The sequence below is a fragment of the Xiphophorus hellerii genome, chromosome 22 (assembly GCF_003331165.1).
Source record: "Xiphophorus hellerii strain 12219 chromosome 22, Xiphophorus_hellerii-4.1, whole genome shotgun sequence".
In the NCBI taxonomy this organism is placed as follows: domain Eukaryota; kingdom Metazoa; phylum Chordata; class Actinopteri; order Cyprinodontiformes; family Poeciliidae; genus Xiphophorus; species Xiphophorus hellerii.
In genome coordinates, this window is record NC_045693.1 from 21,261,551 (window position 1) to 21,287,585 (window position 26,035).

Genomic DNA, 26,035 nt, shown 5'->3' on the forward strand with positions numbered 1-26,035 from the left:
CTTGTGGTTTTGAAATTTACCTTGTTTCTGTTTTTAAATGTTTCTGGTATTTCCTCATTTCACTTATTATTGTTTCCTTAAATCCTTAGCCTCTATAGTTATTTTTTTATAGTAGTGGTTGTTGTTTAATTATGTATATATTATATATTTAGATTTTCAATAATACATTCAAATATACTAGCAAAAATACATACCATATAAAAATCAATAGTCTAGTCATGTACTTCCATAACATTTTCAGCATTCTTTGAAACAAGTGCTGCCCCCATTTTTATTTATAAAATATCAATGAGAAATATACTTTAAGTGACATTTACATATGGATAAGTGCATTCAATTTACACTTTTCGTAATATATATTTCTAATCACTGAAAAAAAGTCACTTTAATTAAATAGTTTGACCACTTACTAGAAGCAAATTTGTGAAATATAAATAGGCCTACAACTTTAATTGTTTTAAGCATAGTGTTTGCAAATTATGTATATTTAATTCTAGTAGGATAAGTATTACTGGAAGTCCAGAACGTCTCGAGAAGCTCAACAAACATCATAATCCAGTATCATTAATTCTCTGTTTAATATCAGAAAATATGACCAATAGGCTAAGACCAACAGGATCCTCTGTCTTGGTGCCAGATCCTGCTCCGTCCAGGCCCTGATGTGTAAATATGGTGGCAGAAGGAGCAGCATAGGCAGGATGTTCTATCTTTGCAAATCATCAGTGGAGCTCTTTCCTAACACATTTTGTGGTTTTGCTTTAACACCGTATTTATAGCAGCAATAGCACATTTGTTTCGAGGCTGGTGTACTCTTGTAGATGTACATAGCTCTTCACCAGGGCCAAAGAAATCAAATTTAACATCTGCGTAATATTTTTATTTATCTATTTATTTCAAATAAGTTATAAAACGTGAATAACCAACCAGTTTAAGGATAGAAAATGAGCAGATAAAAAAAAAACAGTGCAGCTTTACAACTGCTGCAGCCTGGGGGCGGAGCCTTTTCCAGCACGCAGCGCGAGAAGAATTAAAAATGTTTGACGTCAGCCACGTCAGAATTCAGTTGTCCAAGATGGCGAAGGCGAGCGGGCCGAGGAATAGAAATCACTTCGGTTACAACTCCAAAAGCCGACTCGAAGACGAAGGTAAACTCCCGCTGAATTATTTAGTCGACATTTTCGAGAAAGAAGATAGAGGTGCTACGTTTGAACGGGATTGTAAGAGAAGGCGTTTTATTAAGGTGGTCTTTGTTCCTCTCGCTTTTCCGTTAGTCAGACGTTTCTGCTTTCAGTTGGAGACCCGCGGTGTTGTGCCAATCTGGGTTCAACACCCCGGCCAGAATACGTCCTCTCTCCCTCTGAAACCCAAGCAGTAGCGACAGGCGGATGCAAATAAGCTCTGGTTCGGCATATTCGGTCTAGCCGTGTTTTGGCTGAGCATGTGTTGTTTGAATCAGATACTGACCCGGATACAAAACTCAACCCCGACACCTGTCGCCTCATTTATCCTAGCATTAACTTTCACCGGGATGCTCCCTGATAACAGCCGGTTTAGTGCTGTTTTTATCTTTAAGTTAGCCTATTTTCCTTTAGGTCGCTCAAAAATGCCTAAAAACCATTGACATTCCGCAGGGTATACACTTTGTATACGCTAATCTTATCCCAGTACTTACTCGGATATTTTTAAATGCACTATAAGCGGGCTGGAGAGTTTGCCAGCAAGTTTATCCCCTTAACTGTGAAGAAGCCCAAACAGTGGCATGCAGTCACTGGCTCCCTTGTTATCATGAAAATAATATCAGTCTGGTAAATAGTCAAATTATAACTAGCAGTGTTTGTTTCATATTTATTTGGTGCAGTCATATTTACAATAAAATCCTCATATTTTCATCTTTAAAAATATGGAAAAGTACAACTCAGTCTGACACTCCAGAGGACGAATCCACTCATCAGTCCAGTCAATCTGGTTCATTTTCTTTTCTCAGTCTATGACACATCTGTAATTCAAACGAGAGATTAGAAAACGTGAATACGCCTGTATTTTCTGTTAACTGTTTCAGCTGAATACATTGTATTTTACTTGTTTTTATTATGTATATATATAAAATATTCGGCCATACATTTGTAAATGTATGGCCGAATATAGCTCTACACAGAAATTGAGCATCAAAATATTAGCTAAAAAAAATCTGAAATCACGCAGGGCATGATGTGTTTATTTTATTTTCTGACTGAATAAATTAAAAATTCTTGTAGCTTTTAGTACATGGACTAATAACTAGAATAAACACTTTTTATAAACACAAAATTTAATGGTATTGTGCTGATCCTCATCCTTGTAGTTTGCTGCATAAGAACAGACGTCCTTGTAGTTTGCTAACTGTAGTTTTATCCCAGAGTTACCTTAACAAGACTGATGGGTGGCATTGTTTTAGTTTCTTGTTTCTTTAGTTGTTTTTTTTGATTCGGGCTAGAAATATGTCCAAGCAAATTAATTTGGCTTTATTGGAAGTGAGGGCTTGTTTTAGTAGGATGACCATAAGTGTGTCGCAACAAGTGGGGGTGGGGTAGAACTGTGTTGGTCTTCATGGGTCTTCAACTCCACAATACAAGGGCAGCTACACACCTGAATCTAGTAATCAAGTCCTTAGTGGGACTCTGGAGAACTTGACTGCATACTTTCAAAAAAAATGTCAGTCTTTTGATTCAGATGTTTTCATAATATGTAGCAGTTATACACTTAACCATGTGGTTTTATTTAACTTTTGTTTGACCGGTCAGGATATCAACCTTGATATGTTTTAGTTACTTCCTGTAGTGTCAATCTTGTGCCATTTTCTTCTGCTACATGTGATACCATTATTATCTTTGGATTTTAAAGTTTAGGATTAACAGTTTTAAAGATTTGACTTTATGGAAACTGTAAGAAAATATATATTTTTTCTTTTTTTTTTTTTTTAGCCATTTGCTTTTTCACTGTACCCCCATAGTTGCTCAAGACGATGCAGTTTGCTGGTCGTCTCTTACCAGTTGTGTCAAACTCCAGTGACAGAGCCCAGAGTCCTGTAGGTTTGAGACGTTTCGCTGCTCCAACGTATCGCAGACAGACTGCTGACTTACTTCCTCAGCATGCGTCACGCTCTCCAGAGGCCTGGTAATAAGTAATCATTCGATTCAGGTTTGCTGAACTAAGGGAAAGCTCTAACAAATGTAGGATTTTTGCTCTAAGGGTTTGGTCACCACTGTCTCAGACTTTGTATTTCTGGTATATGAACTCAATTGTTAGAATCTGATCCGATTGAATTTTAACTGCGGGGATTTTATGTATGGATCCCGCTCAATAAAGTAGAATATTGCTGAGAAGTAAATTTATTTCAGTAATTGTAGGTAAAGAAAACCAAGCATTTATGTTGAATAGATTCGTTGCACACAGTTATACATTTCAAGTGCTATATTTTTGCTTTTGATCATGAAAACCCAACATTTTTATCAGAAAATCTGAAATTACTTAGCAGCAATAAAAAAGGATTTTTAAATAGAAATGTTGATTTACTAAAAAGTGTGTGCGTGCAAGTACACTCAGTAGTACTTGGTCGGTTTTCGTTTTGTATGATTCACTGCATCAGATTGAGGTGGCATGAAAGAGGTCAGCTTAGGTCAGTCAGCTGAGGAGGTAACGTAACAAATGTCTGCATTGTTGGATCTGGTGTCCCTCATATTCTTCTTAGCATTACAGCTCTACAATACTGGGGAAATATATAATTTGACTGTTAAATATTAGGATGAAAATATCAACTAGGACTGGATGATTTCTTGTAAACGTGTAATTTGTCATTTTCATGACACTACTTCCTTTTCAGTCATTACAATTGTCCCACCACAGATATGGAGCTTTAGGACCAAACTATTGGCTTTGCCTTGCAGTCCTTTCAAAGCCATGGCTAATTCTGCTGCATCTTTTTCTAACATGTTGTCCTTCCACTGAACTTTGCATTAATATGTTTGGATGTAACAGTTTGAACAGTTTCTGTAGCTTGACTGGGGAAACCAAGCAAGCAGTCTTGACCATGATTGTGTGCACAACAATGCAGCCACTGTATCAGCTGCAACCCATAATCATCTAAATGAACAAACTCTTGTTAATGATCACGCTGTGTTTATTAACAACACAGCGTGTTGTTAATGAACACACGCTGCTTATAATGCCTCTTTATAAGAGGCATTAGAAAGAGTAATGCCACTTTATAATAAAATGCCCATTTCGAATTGAAGTAATGAAATAAAATTATTTATCAATTATATCATAACTAATCTCACTTGTAACTGGATGTTAGTCGTAGCTGCCTTTTTAAAACCTCGAGGTGACATTTACTCAAAATAATGAAACAAACTTAATTTGAAGATTTTTAAGCATATGTTTTTCAATGTGAAAATTCTGATCTTTTGGAGAGAAGTGGAATTTGGTGAAATTTTCGGAGTGGTTTTCAGAGGCTAACATAGACTGTGAGTATGAATCCGTTATCATATTGACCTTTATGTCTGATTTCATACTGACTGACTCCATCTTAATCTGCACTTTGTCCTTGTTGGTCAGCCTGAAGCAACCATACGTTTGTCCTCCCTGTAGCGAGGATCAGATGGTTTGGTACTGTAAATGTAAAAATGTTGAGGTGTCGGTGTTTGATGCATCAGATTGCTTTTACTCTCAGCATCATTGTTTCTGTTCGAGTTGAAGCTTTAGGCCCGAGTTTTTTTGATTACTCAGATAAGAGTAATCAAGAATATTTCTAAATAGAATTTTAGTAGCTTGCAATTTTGCTTCCCAGTTCTTACTCAATAAGTGTCATTACTTCATCTTGTTTTAAGTCTAGATTAATGATTTAGAGCATTGCTATAGTTAGTGGACCTTGGTGTCATCAAAGGCTGTGTCAGATGTAGAGCAGGAGTCACGGGAGTTGAAAGCTGATTTTTGTATTCAGTGTAGTAATGTAGGTTAGACTGCACAGATGCAGAGTGTACGATGGAAGCTTATGAAAATTGCAGAAAGGAATATAGTTATAGAGATGTTTTCCTGTTAACACACAACGAACCAGTGGCATCCTTTGCTAAATTTGCGAGACTATGTATTTATTGGGTCAGGTACAGGACACGGTGTGTGTTGTAAAGTAACTGATGCCTTGCAATAGTCCTTCTAGCCACTGGGGAGTCAACCAAGACGGCCCCTGCTTGGACTTGTCCTGGTAAAACCTGCAACAAACTGTACTAGTAAGATGTTAATCAACGGCTCTACATTAAAAACAAATTTGACTCTTTCAAGCTATTGATAAACTAAACATGAAGGGACACTTTCAATAACTCTCCTAACTGGATAGAAGATATTATATTTAAAAAAATAAACACTAGAAAAGAAAGCCAAGCACTTCAGACTAGATATGACTGTACATTTTGTTTCTGAACTAGTAAATTTTAAACCTGTTTCCCCAAAAGATACAAATTTGCAAGAGTTCAACTGAGAAGCTGGGTTTTAACAGCTTTCCTCCTTTGATGGAGAAAGACGGCTCTGGGCAAGAGATACTTTACAGAATTTTATTTGAACATAATCACTTATTCTGGTGCAGTTCTGTAGTTTCCTGGCATAATTCTAAACCAGTAGTGGTGCCAGTGCATTTACATACAAAACTTTGATAACGTGGAAAAAAACGACAATGAAGTTTGCAACATGATGTCTACACATTATATCAGATTGCAGTCATCTCCTCAGCTTCAGAGTGTGCAATATTGTGATTACAAAGGACTGTTTGGGTGCAACATTATTGCAGCCTATAATAGTTCAGGGTCCAGTATTAGTTTGCCTGTTGGTTAGACTTTCAATGTCTTCATGCCCACAACTGATGCAGCTTTAATGATTGAGATGCCAAAGCTCAAGGAGAGTTGTTGGGATGTGATGATGATGATGATGATGATGATTATGGCAAGGAAGAAACTGAGCTGTGAATAAAATGTCAGTTAAGGACAGTTGAAATTTACTACAATATTTACAATTAATATAGCAATTTCTTGTTTTGCTTTTGCCTTCCTACCCTATTTTCTTTAATCATAAAGATTTTTATAAAGAGTCTCTATAGATTTGGTTATTTACTGGTTGGTTTGACATCAGACTGTCAGACCATAAGCTAAATGTAATATTAAAAGAAGACATTCACACGTCTGTTACTTATAAAATCATAAAACAGTTCAGAATCAAAATCAGAAATCCTTTTCTTCCAACTTTTACATTTCTGCAGTGCCGTAATTGTTGGGTGATAATGTATTCCTAGTGTTATGAACTTACATTTTTCATGCTAATGTAATACTTTGCCAGTTACAGTCTGAAACTAGCAGATGTTCACAGCGGGCCTGAAGGACGTTGCTCAAAACTCTAGAGGTCACAGAGTCATAGGCGTACATGAGAACTAGAAAAAAGGCACATATCTGATATCTTCATGGCAATATTATCAATATTATTCCCATCACAAGATTTCCTAATATTGTGCAACCCAACGATCTGATATTATCTCGGTTACTTAAGAAGCATTAAAGTGTGATGGCAGATTTTTTTTTTTTGTTAGGTTTTTTTATTCTTGCTTTAACCTCTTTATTATAAAGGTCCAGTCGGGATATTTGAATCATGCTGTGCTTCCTTGTGTACTTTCTCTCCTCCTCCACATGTTCTCTGTTGCAGTGCAATGTTGTCTCCTTGCAGTCCCTGCAGAATGCCGTCTTTGTGTCAGTTCACTTCTCTCTACGGCTCCAGTCTGCTCCACTTTATTTCACTAAGTGCTTCTCTGGGCTGGATGGGAACCTGCAGTGCCACAAACTGAGGAAGTGTTCAGGGCTCATTTGTGTGCAGAGCAGATTACAGTAACCGACTTGTGCTTTAACCTTGCAGCAAGTCCAGGTTGATTATTGAATGTTAGATTTATTTTTGTTTCCCTGGTATGAGAGTGTTGCTTAATGTTTTTAAATATGCCCCTTAACCAGCTTCCAGAGTTATGGATATTTTAGTATGGAATTAATTATCTTATGATCTTTACTATTAGAAAACGGTGAAAATCAATCAAACTGAAAGTTAAAGATTTTATTTCTTTGTCAGCAAGTTTGACTTTGAGGAAGGGTGTCTTAGACTTGTAAATAAACTGAAAGTTATTATTTGAGATGCTTAACTCCTCAGGTAACTTGGGACGGATAAGTGATTGAGTGACTGAGATATTCGGATGAGTAATGTTTAAAATTTGTGGTTCAACCTGTCTGATACATTTTTGTCTGAGTTCAGGAAGTTTTATTCAAACCTTTAATCTGAAAGAGTTCCCGATTGAAAAGAAGGAAGCGAGGTTGAAATGTTTTGCTTTCAAGAGACTTAACTTAAATTGGCAACAGATTTACAGCTTGAAGAAGGTGGAACTTTTCAATTGTGCACATTTAAGTGCCTGAACGACTGCCACCAATATAAGCTAAAATATTGCGACACACAAGAGGAGATGTGCAACCTGATTTCTATTTAATTGGACGGCTATCCCTGAAAAATCAACGTGACAGACGGCAAATATAAAAATACTGTCCTGGTGACATACTTGCTTCGTGTCCTTTTTTTTTTTTTTTTTTTCCCAGCCCTTTGTGTATTTCACCACAAGGCTATTTTCAGTTTGACCTAGATGAGAAGTTCAGAGTGAAAAACAGTGTTTGGTGGAGCGCAGAAAGTAAGAAGAAAGCATCCTCTCTCCAGTTTGATGTAGTTCATTGTTTTTCCTCGCAAGCAAATGTTACATCTTAACTATAAAAAAAGTTGCATGTCTTAGATTCTAATATTGACCTGTCACGACGAGGTGACTTTTGTTTGTATGTTTACCTTTCTCTTTTTGCTTTCTAAAGGGTTTAAAGACATGGAAGATGGCCCGATCATTCGCCGCAGTCAGAGGCCTCCTCCAGCGCAGCCAAGAGACCAGCCGGACGGGTTAAACATCAGGACCATTACCCCAGAGTCCTATCAGACCGACAGCATCAGTCCTTCACAAGATGAAGGGATTGGGGAGGTAATATTTTAACATGCTTTTTTCTTTTAAGCTCCTAAAGTTTTTCAGATTTTTTTTTTTCCCTCCTATGAAAGACAGATGTTTTTAAGGTAAAATTGTATCTGGAAGACAAAAAGATGATCATTAAAAAACAAAGGGAATTTAGAATTATAAATGTGTATTTATGGCACAGCTGGTCGGCAGGGAGAGTTGTCTTAGTTTTCATCTTCTTACAGCGAAGATGAAAATCTTCATGAGCCCGTTTGGATGCCAGTAAAAGCTCTTTTTGAAACTCGCCTTTAGCCTGCTGCGGAGGAAAGGCCGGGGCCCGTCCAGATCGTCCGAGCCAGCGAGAGCAAGAGCATCTTTGAGCTGGACGCTGCTGCGCTCGAGAAGATCCTGCTGCAGGACCATGTGAAGGACCTGAACGTGGTGGTCGTGTCTGTGGCTGGAGCTTTTCGGAAGGGCAAGTCCTTCCTGCTGGATTTCATGCTGCGCTACATGTACAATCAGGTACGGTTTAACATTTGTTTAGGTTTTTAAAATTACAAGGGCACATATGCCATGCCAGGCAGAAGGTCACATACACTCACTGTTGCATAAAAGTCATTAATTTTAGACTTTTAGTGTTGCTTTGAACTCCTCTTTTGTATACAACCAAATTTTGCTTTTGGTATTATTGTGTTGTCACCAGACGTCGGTAGAGTAACCAAAAAATACACTCAAGTAAAAGTAAAAAGTAACTGTCCAAAAAATTACTCAAGTAAGAGTAAAAAAGTATTTGGTAAAAAGTCTCCTCCAGTATTGAGTAATTGATCAAATTATCAATCATTTAATATTTAAAAATTACATCATCAGATGGACCAAAATATAAAGTTGTGTGGAAATGTTGGTATTTTAAGGAACAAAATTACAATTTAAATAAGTAACAATAAATAACAAAATCAATAACAAAATAAATTTTTTCCAAATCAGTTTCTTTCAATATAAAACTAACCAGATCTGCAGGTGTGTGTCTTTGTCTGGTGAATTTTTGGTTAAAACATGTTTGTTTTTCATTCAGTGGGTAGAGGAGAATCCAGAAATTTTACTCAAATAAGAATGGCGATACTTCATAATAAAATTACTCAAGTAAAACTAAAATGTACAGTAAAAATACTCCGAAGAGTACTTCTTTTTTTTTAAAGAAAGTTACTCGAGTAAATGTAGCTAGTCACTACCCAACTTTGGTTGCAACACACAACTGGGTTCAAGACTGAACTATTTTCTTAACAAGACAAGTGTGTTTTGGAATAAGCTTGAATGTAAATTGTGGCAAAGGTTAATAAGAACAATCCAAATCCATCATTAAAAGCCACACATTAATATAAGTTCGTAATGAGTGTATGCGAATTTTTCATTGGCACAGTATATGTTGGGATTAACTAAATTGAGAATCGATTCTTATAAAAGTTAAACATCCCATTAATAACTAAAATAACGAGGTATTGGTGGAACTTAACACTGTGGACCAACTTTTTTTTCTTTTTTTTTCTTTTTTTACTGCCTTCTCAGTAACCTGGGTAATTTCTTGGGTTATCTTTCTCCCTGCTCCATTTCTGCTGCATCTTTTTCATTTTAACACTCCTGCAAAAGAAAGAAACGCAGCAGAGCACTGGCTTTGTGTTGGACCCCATGGTGGAGACCTGCTGGTGAAAAGTCCATGTCTCATAGTTTGAATGTGCCTTATTTAAATGCTGAACTCTTTTTTTTTTTTCTCTGAAGTATAAAAGGGAAGCTTTGCAAAATGTCATGCTTTTGAGTTATGTTTCTAAATGGAAGTTTAAAGTTCTGTTTCCTTTGACACTGATTGTTGCTATGAATGAGGATTTTCTTTTCTTCTGTTGGATGGGACTGCAGTGGTGTTCCTTTGTGACAAATTATTTCACATTTTTGCTTTGTAGTGCAACAATGCTTGAAATATGACATTTGTGTAGAAGTGGATGACGATAATTTTTTATTACAACTATCTTTTCCCTAATGTTTTTATTGTTCGTTTTGCAGACACCGATCTCATCCACGGTAAGTTTAAACCACTGTTTTTGGAATAACGTATGCTCTTTTATGACGTACTCTAAACAACTGCTGCTTGTTTTCATTTGTGACATTTTGGGTTGCACTGTCAAAAGGAGCCTTAAGAGACATGGAGACATCACCTGCTGCTAATTAGGATGATATTTTCTGCTCACTCAATCCTTTAAGATCTCAAGACTCTGTCTCTAGAATGTTTTTAAAAAGTAAGCTTCCTGTAGCTTTTATAGGATTTGCCACAGGGGGATAAATGCTACTATCCCACAACTTATTAGAGCATTTGAGAGTGCTAAAACACGAACTGTACTGCAGGTGTTCTGTGCCAAGTTCTGTTTAACTTGGGTCGTTTAAGCATTTCCTTTTTTGTCCCTTCCACGCTTTTTTCCTCCGTCTTGCAGCACAGCGACACGTGGATAGGAGGAGACCATGAGCCCCTGATTGGGTTCAAATGGAGGGGAGGCTGCGAGAGGGAGACCACAGGAATTCAGGTGTGGAGTGATGTGTTTGTGGTGGATAAGCCTGATGGCAACAAGGTACGTTTTTTTTTTTTTTTCTTAATTCCCTGATGCAATTGGAAAGTCTTAACTTCCTTATTTAGAGTGAATTTTTCCACACTGACTTGTAGGTCGCGGTACTCCTCGTTGACACTCAGGGAGCATTTGACAGCCAGTCCACCATAAAGGACTCTGCTACTGTGTTCGCTCTCAGCACTATGACCAGCTCTGTCCAGGTAACAGAAAACATATCATTTGTAATAATGTTTACGTTTTGTTTCTGCTAAAGACATAAACGTGTACCGTAATTTTAATTTTTTTTAATTTTTCCTCCATTTGCTTGTCGTCAGGTGTACAACCTGTCCCATAACATCCAGGAAGACGATCTGCAGCATCTGCAGGTTTGTGTTACTTCTTTCTTCAAAAACTAATTACGGTAGTTATTTTGACTTTTTATTCTTATTTTCTGCTTTTCTTTTTCATGAAGCTCTTCACTGAATACGGACGACTGGCAATGGAAGAAACTGAATCGAAACCTTTCCAGGTGCTCACTGTCTGATGTCTGAATCCAGAATATATAAGCATTTAAAACTAATTAAACCCAATTAAATATCACCATAAACATACCTATTAATTATATTTACCAGCTAAAAATATAATATAAAATGGGTGCAAAATTTTGTTTTTGCGCTGCATAAACATTACTAAGATTTTTTTTTTTTAAATGAGTCTCTTACTCTTTTTATTTTAATTAACAAAGTGTTATTGGTGTTGCTGCTAGGCACTAGCCAGAATCAGACTTATGCTTCAGTATGCAGATTTTTAATGTCCAACATAATGTAGTGGGTTTTATTCTTGTGTGTGGGGAAATAAATCTCATCTCAACAATTCCATGGGCTATAATACAGGCGCAGCTCAGTCCTTCAGTTCAAAAACCGAAACTTAGATTGATTACACTCACAGCTATTTGATCGTAGTTAAGATGACTGTCTGGATCCATGTCCAGCAGAAGGTCATTGAAGTCCTTTACTGGCTCTTCAGCATGCGGTATCCAATCAAATGAATTGGATAATTTGAATGTGGTGGCTGGAACAACTTGTGCAAAGTAACGGGTTGTGGCTGGAATCACTGGTTCAAAGCCACCACAGACATACTGTCCTATCTAAGACATATGGGCTAAATTTGTCACATTTCTTGAGTTAAAAACTCTCCTCAGCCAGAAACACTAAAAGTTGTTTTTATTTTTGACCCATGGGAAGGATAAATAACGAGACGATTGTTCAAGGGCACAAAGCTTACTTTTTAAAACGACATTTAGTTGAATTTTAGAGCATTACGTTGTTCATGTTGCTTACAGGATGCTGTATAGATGCTGATTTAAGGTTTTTGATTCCAAGAATATACATTAATTTCATATCATCTCTTGAGATGTACCTTTGTTTATAGTTGCTGAATAGCAGGGTGTCCACTTTTTAATCCTTGTTCATTTCTACTCTTTAAACAATTCTCATAAAAATTCTTTGTGAGTACAACATCTGATAGGGAGCAAAAAAAACCCAAAAAACATAAATCTATGTGTGTTCATTATGAACTCCAAAGTTTTTTTTTCTAACTCTGTTTCTTTTTTCTTTTAAGTCCTTAATGTTCTTGATTCGGGATTGGAGTTCTCCGTATGAATACGTTTATGGACTGAAAGGAGGACAGGCTTTTCTACAAAAAAGACTGCAGGTGAGATTTGTTGGAAATGTTTGCTTGTTCCTAAAATGCATGGAGACGCATGCATTTGATCTGAATAAGAAAACTCACCTCCAGGCATTTCTCCACAATCCCATTTTCTAAAAGATTTAAACAAATCTGTGCACAAAACCGGACCATTTGCTCATGCAGGTTAAAAACTGCCAACATGAGGAGCTGCAGAACGTCAGGAAGCACATCGACTCCTGCTTCAGCAAGATCAGCTGCTTCCTGCTGCCACATCCAGGCCTCAAGGTGGCCACCAACCCAAAGTTTGATGGGAGGCTAAAAGGTGGGACTGAAACGACGCTAGCTTGTACTTGGAATGCAGGTTGATATCCATGTGATGCTTGGATGAAACGGTTTTGCGTGTGTTCGTCTCAGACATCGAAGACGACTTCAAGACGCAGCTGGCTGAGCTGATGCCCGTGCTGCTGGCCCCAGATCAGCTGGTGGAGAAGCAGATTGGTGGATGCAAAATCACCTGCAGGGATCTGGTGGAGTACTTCAAGGTGCTGCGGCGATTTCTGAGTAGCTTCAGTATCGGTTTTGCTCTCAAATTGTACTAATAAGTACACAAATTATAAAATGTTATTGATTCTAAGAAATATGTCTGTCACCACCGAAGACGTCTCACGGCGTTATGGATGGCAAGTCCGATTTGAAACTTTCTGCTTCGTTTCCTTGGCGCATCTGAAGATTTTGTGTGATCATAGATTTAAAAGTTTTAAAATAATGTTTTATTTTGTGTTTTTTTTTTTTCTGCAGGCCTACATAAAGATTTACCAAGGTGACGAGCTTCCTCATCCAAAGTCCATGCTGCAGGTCAGTCGCCGCGTCTTCAAACAGAATAAACCGATTAATGGAGTCTGTTGAAAGCTTTGAAATAAATGTACTTAGTTTTTAATGTTTTCGCCTCTTAAAGCTGGATGTTTTCTGTTGCTGTTTTGTCCTGTACTTAACGGCATGTTAATGGGCTCATGAAGTTATTTCACAATGATGAGCACAATCAACTTTCAACATCTGCAGAGCAACAATTTGTGCAAACATTCAGAGAGTGTTTGAGTATAAAGGGCGAGACTAGAAACCTGTGGATGTTTGGAAAATACTTCTAAAAACACAGGTCTGAATGAATTAACAAGTAGAACATTTTATGATTGTCCTATTTGTAAAAACCTTTACATTTTTCTTGGTCTGTTAATGAATTTTAAATGTCTTTTCTAACTGTTTTATTTGTGGTCAGGCTACAGCAGAGGCCAATAATCTGACTGCTGTGGCTGGAGCCAAAGACTTGTACAGCAAGAGCATGGAGAAGGTGCGTACAGTAAGATAAAAAAAAAAAAAACTCCCCAAAGCCAAAAATGATCCAGTATTATGAGAAAAAGAGCACAGAGCATTTATTATCAGACTGTTTAATGTTAAACCAGCCGTTCACACATTCAGGTGTGGCTGCAGAAGCGACAAAGCCTCAAGGCTTTGTAGTATTTACTGCTTGATTGAGATTTAAAGGTCAAACTGAGAAAAGTCATTGAAGTTTTCATAGGATGTTTGATAATAATAAGCTTTTAAGTGTTTTTCATTTTAAGACGTTTCCACAGGAATGGAAGCAGCAGGAAATGCCACTGTGTTATTGAGGAATTTAACGCCACGCATAAAGCAGTAAAATTGTTTTTGCTTAAACTGGGAACATGGGACATCGTTTTTGTTTTATTTATTTTTATATAATCACAAGCAAAAACATCCAAAGTGGGACTACATCTATTTATGAAGTAACTTATGGGATTTAAGGAAATGCCTGAAGACAAAATGCTTGGTTTTATTTGTCCATGTTACTCTGCTGCTGCTGCTCTGAACTTCTAGTCAAGTGGATGCTGCAGCTCCCCCTAGTGGCTGGTGACGGATGATTTGAAAAATGAATGGATAACAATAAATTGGCTTTTAAAAAATCTGAGCACTGCTGCAGTATGATTTGGAAATGGAAGTTATTTCATCAGTCTGACATTTTCCAGGCCTGGAGGGAAAAAAAAAATGTATTGAATCAGAATCATTTAGTGTTGGAGCAGTCTGCTTCTCTCGCTCTGTACATCAGAGCTTCTGCAGCAGCAATACACAGACACACTCTGGTGCTGATACTGGTTGCAATAAAAATTTGCCAGAATCCATATAAATATCACCCCTTTCATTATTTCCAAACTAAACTGAGCTGCGAAGTCAGGGCACCTGAGACAGCAAAAACTGAAAACATAAGAAGTTTTGAACAAGTTTCAGATAAACACAAAAGGAGAAGTGCTGTAGCTCGCTAAACTGAGGAACCAGATAAAGATTAGAGACCCTCATCCACTGGTCATGTAAACATCAAATAGATTTTTATCCTTTTGATCTCTGGGTGATTAACATCATTTTTCTTGTAACACAAAATAGGCTCATTTTGTGACTATCTGTGTGTCTCAACAAAATAAGCTCCTAACACTACAGATGTATAATAATAATGAAATTATTATTATTATTATTATACAACCTACTAATGTGAAATGGAGGAAAGGAGAAGATGACAGGAAGTTACAGAAAAGTTCACTACTGTACTTATTGATGGGAGCCTTTATACTGAGCATAAGCAGTGTCATGTTGCAGAAAACGGTTTAAGATGATTTGCGCGGTCATGAACTTGATCAGGAATAAAAACTCTGGTCATTTTTCTTTTGCTGTTTCTTTGTTCCCGTCCCGAACAGGTTTGCGGAGGGGACCGGCCCTACATGGCCCCGGCCGACCTGGAGAGCTGCCACGAAGCTTTCTCCAAAGACTCTGTCAAGTTTTTCCGCTCCATAAAGAAAATGGGCGGCGAGGAGTTCTGCCAGCGCTACCAGGACCGCCTGGAGTCGGAGCTGAAGGAGGCCTACACCAACTTCTCCAAGCACAACGAGGGCAAAAACATCTTCTATGCAGCCCGCACGCCCGCCACGCTCTTCGTGGTCATGTTTTTCACCTACGTGTTGTCGGGGGTGACCGGCTTCATCGGCCTGAGCGTCTTCGCGGCGCTGGCCAACATGGTCCTGGGCGTGGCGCTGCTGCTCCTCTGCATCTGGGCGTACGTGAAGTATTCGGGAGAATTTCGGGAGGCGGGAATATTGATAGACCAGTTGGCCGAAGCGCTCTGGGAACAGGTGAGCGATCAGAGTGAAAGCTGGACGGAGTGTGTGTGTTTTCTTTCATGTTGTTGAGTATGAATGGATGTCTGCGGGATATGGAAGCGTAATTTTGTTTACAAGAAATTCATGTAGGTCAGTAGATAACAGATATTCTGGAAAAATTAAGAAATAAACAATCTGATTTTGTACAGTGATACCTGCCTCAAAAATCCAGATGATGCAAAATCCAGGTTAGGCGCTTAATTCTCAAGTAAGTTTCATCAGGATAAATGTCAGGTGATTTTTGCGTAATTCTTGGCCTTCTTTCTCTAGTCTCTCCATTTTATGTCTTTTGCTTGAAAGTATTTTACATCATGTAAAGTCTTTTGTTCTTATTTGGAGGTATTTTGTCGTCTAAGAAAAAGGTTTATTAATCACTTTACCAAATGTTTTCTGAAGCAATTGCATAATTTGAAGACTAAATACAGGAATCGCATTTTTAAAGACCTTTGGCCTTAATTATGAGCATCATTGCAGCATTTACCTTCAGTACTGTCTAAGTATCTACTTGTGGGGAGTGTCCATCTGTGTGTGGTCATGCTGTCATTGTTTAACATGATTCCGTTTCCACTAAGTGGAAGACTGCAGAGGAAGCTCTGAGTGGTTAGACTGGACGCTAACGTTTATCCTGGGTTAATTAATCACTGAGCGAAATGCAGGTGTAAACAAACCCAGAGCGTTTCTCTGACCTCATAAACTGACAGGTGAACTGATGCAGATACTTCATTTGGCTAAATGTGTTCAGACTCTATATTAGTTTTATTAGTGCCAATCTGGGTCGGTGATGTTACTCAATGTTTATGTTTTAATGCAGGGCCGTGGTGTCTAGAGCTCATGTTGTAGTTTTTCTTCTCTCCCTAAACCCCGCTGTTAGCCAGGAGAAGCAGCTCTGTTTTCTGTCCCTCATGTCTCCTGTTGCTTCTCCTTCCTTCCTGTTTGTCTCTTCTTGCCTCCCCTGCTTTTCAGAGGACAGTCAGAAAGGTGAGACGTATCGGCTCCCGTTTCTCGATCTTCCGCCTGTCCACCTTTCAAAGCATCCCACCTGATTTCCTTTCCTTCTTCTCTTTCTTTTTTATTTATGTGCTTGAATCCTGAGCGATATCCCTTTTTCTTTTTCCCCACTCCAGTCTCGTCCCACGTCCCTCCCTCCCGCCGTCCATCTTCACGCCAGTCCTCCTCGTTTAACTCCACTGTTCCTCCTTGCTTTTCCTTCCAGGTGATTTCCAAACTCTTGGAGCCCGTCAGGAGCCACCTGGCGTGGCCCCTCTCTCTGCTCCCTTCCCTCCCATCAGGAGCCACGCTTGGACTTAAAGCTCTGGTTCCTCTCAACAACAACTACAAGAAGACCAACTAGCTGCTGGCCAGCTGCTGGACTCAGACTCTTAACTTTGCCTCTCACGTAGAAATGTCCTCTGTTTGCTGCCGTCTCCTTTAATCATCTTTCAGTCCTTTTTGTGTCGGATTCTTGAACTTTATTTTGCTCAGTGCGGAAACCTGCAGAGCTGCAGCCGTCTGTGGATCTTAAAAAGGCAAACTGTTTATAATCTTATTTAGATTAAAGTAGAAAAGTGGTTTTTGTTTGAGCATCTTTGGAGCATGTTGGAGTCTGCTTTCTGTTTTTCCTCAGTTTCCCTTTCAACATGAAGAAATGCTGATTGTTTTTTTTTTGCCCTCTCCTTTAGGTTTTGAAGCCACTTGTTGAAAATTACATGGAGGACAATGTCCGACAGACGGTCTTCAACTCCATCAGAGCCAGTTTGACAGAACAGGGCTCCCAGTCCACCAGGTTAAAGACTGACTGACCGCTTTCCCTCTCCGTCTCCCCCATCATCGTCATCATCGTCGTGTTCCTCCCACCGCCGTCTGTCCACTGCTAGACCTGTGGGACTAGTTCAACACCAAAGCTGACCCTCTTTCTACGTTTTGTTTTTGTCGGCGCCCCGTCTCTCTGTTTTGTAGCCTTGCAGTGTGACCTGCTCTTCATCGCCCCCTAGTGCCTCACTCAACATGCTGCACAATCAACGGAGCGAGCAGAGCGTCATCTGCCGTGCTACGTTTTTTTTTGTTGTTGTTGTTATTCGCTGGAGTCGGACTGCACTCAGTTCAAGATGAAGGAAACTGACACAGCTGTGGGCAGCTGCTATCGATGGATGCACCACCCTTCAAAGTGCGCGTTTTCTTTTCTGTTTCCCTGACATCTTCTCAGCTCTGATGACTCATCCGCTCAGAAAACCAATAACGGGTCGATTCCTTGAATTCTGTCGAAACGAAAAACACAAGCTACGGAAATAAAGCAAAGCTGTATTTCTTTCCAAACACTAGGAGGTGACGTTTTTAATGATCAAACTCTGGAGTCAGGCTGCCTTCACCTTTCCCTGTGTCCCTTTAATACTTCTTATAGATAACTGAAGAGCTGCAGGTAGCACCAAGTGTTTCCCTACTGTTGTTTCTTTAAGGGGGTCTGTTGTTTTTTGATTGTTTTTAGATAGCAAAGTGTGCTTTGAAGCAGCCTCATAGCAGATGTGCCAGTATTGATCTCTGTGCATGCTGTAAAGAGCTTTTAGAGCCCAGCTATAGACGAGAGGTTCATTTTTAAGCAGTGTTGTTTTTTTTTTCTCATCCATGCCTTCCATTAAAGCTGCACCAACACACGCTGGTTGCAGCCTCAGAAGCTGTGGGAGGTCCAGCTCGGACGGTCGGTCTCATTCACGGTTTGATTTGATGTTTTGTGAAGTTAGTTTTTCATCGTTTTGAATTTTTTTGAATTGCTCCTTTTTAAAAAAAATGAGCTGAACTTGAATCTCTTGCCGGATGTTTCTCGGCCGGGGCTGGAACCTCCCAGAAGTAGATTGAAATGGATTTTAATGCACAACGCGAACCTCCCTGAGGAACTCTACCATGTTTTCTGTTTCTTTTAGCCTTTCACACCAACAGCTGTGTCTTTTACACCGATTCCATCCTCACCTCGATCAGCAGTCTCGTAATGTACAGTTTCTCTTTTTCTGCTCTCGTATATTAAATCAGGCATGTATGTTGATTATTTAAATAAACAATGTACACATTTTTATAGATGATCAGTTTTCCATGGCTGTTTTCTTCCAGTCTGGTCTGGTAAAGGAGAAGCTCCTGCTGTAGGTTTCCATTAGCTGCTCATGGTCACCAGGACGGACTGGACGGCTGCATGTTGTGGATATTTGTATCCAGACTGGACCGTTTGCTGGGCCGGAGACATTAGCCTGACTTTTAAAGAGATCTCTGGTAATTTATTTTTGTTTAAAATGTTCATTTTAAGAATAAATCATACACACAGTCCTCTTGGCTCCTCTTATTTTTTCTGGAATCCCTTTAAGTCTTAAAAGTATTTTTGAAAATTTATGGCAACAGGGAGATAAATCAAACATTTGAACGGATGCTTCTCAGATTGTAGATATTACAAACCCGGATTTCATAGGAATAATCAGCGTGTTTTTGCAATCTCAATTCTTATGAAATCAATTAAAAGATTTATTAATCACTTAACCAAATGTTTTCTGAAGCAATTGCATAATTTGAAGACAAAACTCGTTTTGAAATGTTCTTGCAATGGTTTAATTTGACCACATGATGGCGCTAAGTGCAAGGAAGTGGTAAAGAAGCTAAAGAGTAATGATATAAAAATTTAAAGCCACAGATTAAAGAGCATGATCACCTGTTGCCATAGTTATAGGAATAAATGACCAAGTATGAAACAAGCGGCAAAAGATAAATGCTACGAACACATTATTGCTTATCGTAAATCTCAGCATAAAACGGAAATTTGTTTCTTCCAACGAAATGAAATTCATTATTTTCCTAGTTTACAGGATTGTTTACATTTGATCTTAAATGCAAGATATTGAGCTAGCTTTAAAGGCAAGTTGTGGGTTATTTGAGTTTAATGTTCAACAGATCTATCATATAATTGAAAAGTTGTCAGGAATTCAGTCCACAAAGTGAAGCTCAGATTTATTATGCAAAGTGATACGAAGTTCCACAAATGACCACCAGGAGGAGTCAATGTTTTAAAAAAAGATTTATTCTTCCATTAAATACTGTAAAGAAGCTCATAACACCTAGACTGCTTTTAAAGCATTTGCTGGTTACAATGTGTACAACTTGGTGGTCTATATCTGGTCCATACCGGACATCTAAAGCAGACTTACAAAAGAATACTAATAAATGTAAACAAACAAAAATACACACATATACTGTAGTTCTGAAGTGAGAGCTTGGAAGACGTTATAAACTATTGTTTGTATAAAAACCTAATTTTAAAAGAAACATAAAAAAATGGCACTCTTCCTGACTTAATCACTTTTCAAATTAATCTAAGCTGCATGTTATTTTGCAGTCATTCGTATTTTCAAAAACAAATGCTCGGTGTAACAGAAAACAAAAATAACATGAAATGTGGGGTTAAAATCTGAACAGACAATACTTTCCATTCAAGTCAAAATGTCATCCGATCTAAAACTAACACTGAATCCAGATCATTGCTGACAGAGAAAACAATTTTCAGGATAAAATTAATCTTTACACTGTTTCTGTTATTGTGGTTTGTTAGAAGGGAGCGTCCCCTCACAGTCCATTGTGTCTCTTTGTGTATTTGGTTTCTTCACATGAGCCTGCAGTGCAGCACTGAGTGGTACTTTTTACATCTGTTATAACTAACATCGTATTCATGATCACAGCTTATGAATCGTACCTCCTGGTTATAAATAGTGGCGCGTTGAGGAGCCGCATCTCTCACCGCTGCGTACGCAGCTGTGATCAGATGTCGTCTGAAACCATCTAACCAGGTTTCTGTCATATCTGAACTCTGATCAAGAAGGACAATGAAGTTTTATAAAAGCATTATTGCAGTTCTTATGAGTTGCATGAGAACTGCTGCTTAAACACTTGTCTGTACCATCTAACATATTTGGTTTAAAGTAAACAAATTTCCTGAATCTGGAGTAAAAAATAAAAACATTAAATTAACACATTTTAGCTTTTGGCAGAATGAGTTCCTGCTAAACACGTGAAGGACCGAGGGTTTTTAGTCCTCCCTGGTTTCTGCTCCTCCGCCCCAGACAGGCTCGTGTCGGGTGGAGGTGATGAGGGTGAAGCGGTCTTATGTACAATACAAACTCAGGGTTTAGATCACGACCCGGATACCAAAGGAGACCGCAGCGCCCAGCGCCAAGCCGAGGGACAGGAAGAAGGCCATGATGGCGCCTGCTGTCTCCGCCTGATGCTGCGGTACCTTCCTGCAGAAAAACAAATCACACAAGAGTTTACTAGGAGAGTACCTGATATAACTACACCTACATCTACACCTAACTCTACATCTACATCTACATCTACACTCATATCTACGTTTCTGAGGATTAACAGACATACTGCGCCTCGATTTGATCCGCTTCTCATGATGTCATCCACCAACCTCCAACCGCAGTTATGTATTTATTTATTTACTTACGTTGTAGGTGTGTTACGCTGAGATGTGTGGTGTGGAAAGAGCAAACAAAGCTGGTTCGACACAGCAGATTTTAAAAATGGCAGCCGTCCTGCCACATCGTTAAACCCCGCCTTCTCAATTTACATCAGCCAATCAGCTCAGCCTTCCAGGGTGTGAATGGAAACAAAGTCAACTTTCACATGCACAAATGCAAACACTAACAATTACTTATCAATAATAAAATATCAGGCAGACATTTTATGTTTATAAAACATTATTTTAACTACTTTAAGCTTCAGCCAATGAAACTCCAGCTCTTATCACTGCACTTTCTATAAAAGAGCAGTTTGAAGTGGGCCTCCTCCCCAAAAAGGTTCCACAAAAGACACACCCATAAGGTAACAAACATTTCAACCACACACACGTTTATTTACACTCTCTAGAACTAATGTTCTTAACAACATCATAGATCAACCCAGAAAAATTGATCTAAGAATACAGTGTTAGTTATTTTAAAACACCTGAGATCAGAGCAAAGAATAGAATTAGCATTTGTCCTCTTGGAAATATCTAAACATATCATAGTTTGTGTGTTTAATTAAATGTAGATGTGACTCAGTCCAGACTTCAGCTCAAGACGGTTCAAACATTCCAACATTAAACCTGCAATCGAAATTTGACGGCTTTCCCTCTAATTATGGCTGACGACCCCACCGGAGGTCAGAGAAGGTCCGAAAGCCTTACTTGGGTCCGAAGCACATGCAGAGGCTGGCCAGGTATCCGTTGGAGAAGGAGAAGAGGATCATGAAGCCGATGTACCAGGCGTCGTGAGCGAACGCCACGGGGAGGTTTTCCCGAGGATAGACGTTGCACAGCATGAAGAGCGGGATGAAGACGACTCTGACGCCACACAGGACAGGAAGCCAGATGCTGTCCTTACCCGGCTGGACACAGAGAGGGACAACATGGGACGGGTCAGAACTTCAAATGTACTGAGTAGTTACTGAGTGATAAACAGAGTAAGAACAACTATCTACAATTGGGCATAGAATGTCACGTGATATTTAGTGGCAATGATATAAATGGTGGTAAAATGATTAACTCTTACATTTTATACAAATGTAGAGGAAGTTTTCAGATTTTTACCCTTATGTGAAGTTTTTCTTCAGGTTATTTTGGGTCTTTGAATGACTTTTTTTAAAGCCTCATCCTGATTTGAGAACATTTGCGATGAACAGTTTTACAAATTTTACCAGCGAAAGACAAGATAACCTCGTCCACATCCCTGTCGGAAACATTATCTGCCGCCATCATTCCCTGACTTCATCGTCTCCGTGCGCCGACCAGGAAGCGGTTCGGCGCTAATCATGGGACAAAGAGATTTCACAGAGCGGTCAACTGCAGGACCAGGAAAATCCAATCAGACCCGACCGCCTTCATCTGACGATGATAAACGAGCTCACATGCTCCTGCAGCAGCTGACCGTCACGGAGCCGCATTCCTCTGCGGCGAGTTTGTGCCGTAACTGTACTCCGTTTATTCTCGAGTCCTTTACATCCGCTCGGCTCGTTCACAGGAAATTAAAACTTCTACGTTTTTCCCCTTTTATTTTTTGACGTTCTGAATAGTGGCCTCCATGTTGTCTTGGGACAGAAGCCAACATTTCTGGCTGAATTAGTCAAGGATTTTGCTTTGCAGCAAGAAAGAGAACAAACAAACAAATCAGAGAAAACATGACAATACTTTCTCTATCTAGCTTTGTAAAAACATGCCTATAAAATAAAATAAAATATATCGTTTTCAGATCAAGCTGAGACGGAATGAATAAAGCAGCACAAGCGTCGGCGTAATCCTAGTTTTTTTTCCCCAGCTGAATTAAGATCTGGACTGAATGCCATTCAGTTGAACCGGCCTGTGTAGACTCGGAGAGATTTAAGAGCCGGTTAGGAAATGAGGGGAACCGTCCAGGAAAATGACTTCATCATCAAACCTAACGCGGCGTTAAGTAAAGAAAAAACGTCTCGCGACATGACGTTTTCCTTTTGCAAACTTCCCACTTTGTTTGGTTTTGACTGGGAAGCAACAGCATCTTTTACCAAACTGAAGACGTTACATCATTTTTTCCCGTCGTGTCAGCTGACGGCTCTCTTGTTGACACAGTGTGCAGATACATTTGCAGAGTTTGCAAGTGTATGTCCTACAAATGCAAATAATAAGTTGACTTATTGTTTTTACGTCAAATACTAACCTGTTAAATATATATTTTTGTGTTTTTAAATGAGTTTACAGAAATGTAGACAGTGGATCAGTGGGTAGAGTAAGATGAGTTGCAATCTGATTGGACGAATCAGATTGCAGTCGTCAGTTCTAGAAAACTGACGTATAAATTCATCCATTTACCATAAAAGTTGCAAATTAAAAGTTTCTGCACTATAAATGTTTTTTTTTTTTATTGCTGCTGAGAAATGATCTAAAAATGTCTGAATGACTCAGAGTCACTGAGTTCAGCGTCTGTGACCCCGCCGCCATTATTCCTTTAGGATCCCCATCGTCTTTTTTCCTCTGAACTATATAGAGACTTTTTTCACTCGGAAAGAAAAGACACAAGACTGCTCTCCAAAGCAAACATCTGCAAAATAGCAAAATAACCTCGCCTTCCGGACATTCAACAGGAAACAACTTTTGATTTTCCAGCGTTCCTCACGAGGCATAGATTCACTCGGGGTAAACATCTGACGCAGCGAGCGTCTGTGTCTAACGCGGCGAAGAGAACTTTCTCTGCTGTTCCTGCAGATTCATGGACGGTTTAAAGAGGCAGACGTACAGGTGGGCTTGTTGGTGTGTTGCGGTCAAATCAGCGTATCGGCGCTGCTACTGACCCACATGGTGACGGCCGTCAGGCTCCTGCCGGCCCAGTCCATCATGTTGAAGAGGAGGAAACACGACACGGGGATGAAGTACGTCTCTGGAGAAAGATCAGAGCAAAGAGGCTTTTAAAACGGAAACATGACTTGAAAGGCCAGGAGATAAATCGACTATCGACTCAATTTTTGGCTTTTGAGTCGATAAAGTCAAAATTTATCGACTCAATTTTTGGCTTTCATTTTTAGAGGTGTGCCTGTGGTCACCTGTCTGCTGATGGGAACAACGTCACGGCACACCAAAACATTCAGAGTGGTGTCAGCACGCCCAGGGCGGCCATCTTTAATTTATCTTTTATTAAGGGCTTATTTTTTAACTACAATAACAAAGTTATAATATTACAAAAATACAGCTGTAATAATAAGAAAATAAAGTTGTATGACAATAAAGTTGAGAAAATACCAGAACAGCGTTTCAATATCGCCAGAACAAAGTCGGACCATTATGAGAACACACTAAATAAAATAAAATAAAACGTGTTCAGCATCTTGTGAAGTTATACCCTGGTATCACTTTTAAAGATAAAAACACACTTAATCTTTCAGCATGTCACTATCAAAATATTATCAGTAGCAGGACTTTGAAACGACAGACTGAGCTCCTCAAGCAGATTTTGATAACTCTACGGAAGCTTTTTTCTCATTAAAACGCCTTTTTACTTGTTATTTTAAGACCTTCTTCTGGTAAACGTTGATTAGAATTGAAAACAGGAAACCAACGAGATTTTATTTTTACACCGTTTCACCCAGCCGTACTTATACTAGCACTGGAAATCAAACATGTATGTATAAATGGAGGCCGAAGTGAAGATGATGTGAAAATACAGCATTCTCCTCGTTTAGTGCCATCCATTAAATTCATTTCAGTTTTCGAGCAGCAGCATGATTTCATGCTAAAAACCGAAGTTTTAAATCTTTAAGTGTGACTAAAATTATTCAGAAATGATTCACTTTATTTTTCACAAATTTACTCACAATAACTTCCAAACTTAAAGTCAATTTTAGACAAAACATCACCGATGTTACTTGAAGGACCATCTCAATAAAATTAGGATAAAATTGAAAAGTTTCTTAATTTTAGTAATTCAAGTTTAAAAAAATCATTTCGATTTAAAAAAGAAATTATTCTCAGGAACTTTTTCAGGCGCTGAGAACTTTATTTTATTGCGTTATTGGTCACAATCTCCCTTCCCAGACTCACTCCAGGCGCTGCCGTTCGCCACCGTCGACTTCACGTCTACGGTCACCGACGGGAACGTTCCTATGGTGACGGTGAAGATGAAGCACACAGACAGAGCCATCACCCAGATCTGATCAGAGAGCACAAGGATGATATTATCAATATTACGCTCCGTCTCTGTCGTTTGCTGTACATCTGGTCGCCTCTCTGCTGAGGGCAGCGACGACGCAACATATGGAAACATGCTAATCTAAAAACACTGAAATGTCTGATCACGTGTTTTCACGAGATTAAAGGAGACACATTAAGCTTAAATTATTAATATTTCTGCAGGTTTTTCACCTCAAGTCATAACTAATAAGATGTGAGCAGACCTGTTTGAAGATGTTGAACACAGACGTGCCGCCGCTGGTTTCCTCCTCCATCAGATCCGTCCCCGGTCGCTTCTCGTCCTGATTTTCTGAGCAACAAAATAAACAAACCAAGATAAGGCTTTAGTTTGCGCTCGTCGCTGCCGTAGCCAACCCAAACATCAACAACCCAACACGCACAAAGTCAAGTCACAAACAAAATATTTTCCCACTGCAGACAGTTTCTGCCCAGACAAGTCACATGCATTCACTGTCTCCAAACTGAAAGTTGGAGAAGCGTCTCTCTTTCTGATCTCTGCCGGATCAAATGTGATTTCAGAAGTTTCCAGTTGTTTCCAGTCGAGCAACACTCAGAGTCTGAAAAGATAATATTCGCCAAAGCAGAGTGTAGCACTTTTTTTTGTAAAGTCTGGTAGAAAATACACTTGTTTGTTTTGCTTTTCGGAGGAAAACAGGCACCTGGTTTACAACGATTTGGATGGAAATGCTGTTTTTTTTTTTGTAGCTGAATGCCAGATGAGCAGCAGGATTTAAAATTTAACTCCAGATCGCAGAAAGAACTGAAAACTCTGCAT

General features: G+C 39.0%; 2 protein-coding genes across 11 annotated transcripts in view; one reads left to right on the forward strand and one right to left on the reverse strand.

Annotated features, from left to right (window-relative positions):
• Positions 1 to 1,050: 1,050 nt before the first annotated feature.
• On the forward strand, positions 1,051 to 18,842 carry atl2 (atlastin GTPase 2). Of its 6 annotated transcripts, XM_032552291.1 has the most exons (16): positions 1,051 to 1,145; positions 7,908 to 8,068; positions 8,351 to 8,560; positions 10,091 to 10,108; positions 10,516 to 10,650; positions 10,743 to 10,847; positions 10,962 to 11,012; positions 11,099 to 11,155; positions 12,247 to 12,339; positions 12,499 to 12,637; positions 12,730 to 12,857; positions 13,114 to 13,170; positions 13,589 to 13,660; positions 15,075 to 15,506; positions 16,497 to 16,511; positions 16,747 to 17,059. In XM_032552291.1, the coding sequence occupies exons 1-16, from the start codon at positions 1,073 to 1,075 to the stop codon at positions 16,882 to 16,884; spliced, it is 1,884 nt and encodes a 627-aa protein (XP_032408182.1). In that variant the 5' UTR covers positions 1,051 to 1,072; the 3' UTR covers positions 16,885 to 17,059. The 6 variants fall into 6 exon arrangements, with proteins under 6 accessions (XP_032408182.1, XP_032408184.1, XP_032408183.1 ...); XM_032552293.1 differs by lacking the exons at positions 16,497 to 16,511; positions 16,747 to 17,059 and adding an exon at positions 17,213 to 18,842; XM_032552292.1 differs by lacking the exon at positions 10,091 to 10,108.
• Positions 18,843 to 19,488: 646 nt separating this feature from the next.
• Positions 19,489 to 26,035, reverse strand: part of LOC116712525 (equilibrative nucleoside transporter 1-like) — a 42,754-nt gene continuing 36,207 nt past the window's right edge. For all 5 annotated transcript variants that reach the window (XM_032552301.1, XM_032552300.1, XM_032552302.1 and 2 more), the window contains exons 9-13: positions 25,464 to 25,549; positions 25,111 to 25,219; positions 23,868 to 23,953; positions 21,733 to 21,932; positions 19,489 to 20,797 (exon numbers count right to left, since the gene is read on the reverse strand). In XM_032552301.1, coding sequence (XP_032408192.1) covers positions 20,686 to 20,797; positions 21,733 to 21,932; positions 23,868 to 23,953; positions 25,111 to 25,219; positions 25,464 to 25,549 — 593 coding nt within the window. In that variant the 3' untranslated portion in view covers positions 19,489 to 20,685. The remainder of the gene's footprint in view (positions 20,798 to 21,732; positions 21,933 to 23,867; positions 23,954 to 25,110; positions 25,220 to 25,463; positions 25,550 to 26,035) is intronic.

What these genes read in the sequence shown, in the direction of transcription:
- atl2 (XM_032552291.1), top strand. Translation starts at nt 1,073, where the DNA reads ATGGCGAAGGCGAGCGGGCCGAGGAATAGAAATCACTTCGGTTACAAC. An exon ending in AAGCCGACTCGAAGACGAAG is followed by an intron (nt 1,146 to 7,907) that starts GTAAACTCCCGC and finishes TGCTTTCTAAAG; the next exon opens with GGTTTAAAGACATGGAAGAT. An exon ending in ACGATCTGCAGCATCTGCAG is followed by an intron (nt 11,013 to 11,098) that starts GTTTGTGTTACT and finishes TTTTTCATGAAG; the next exon opens with CTCTTCACTGAATACGGACG.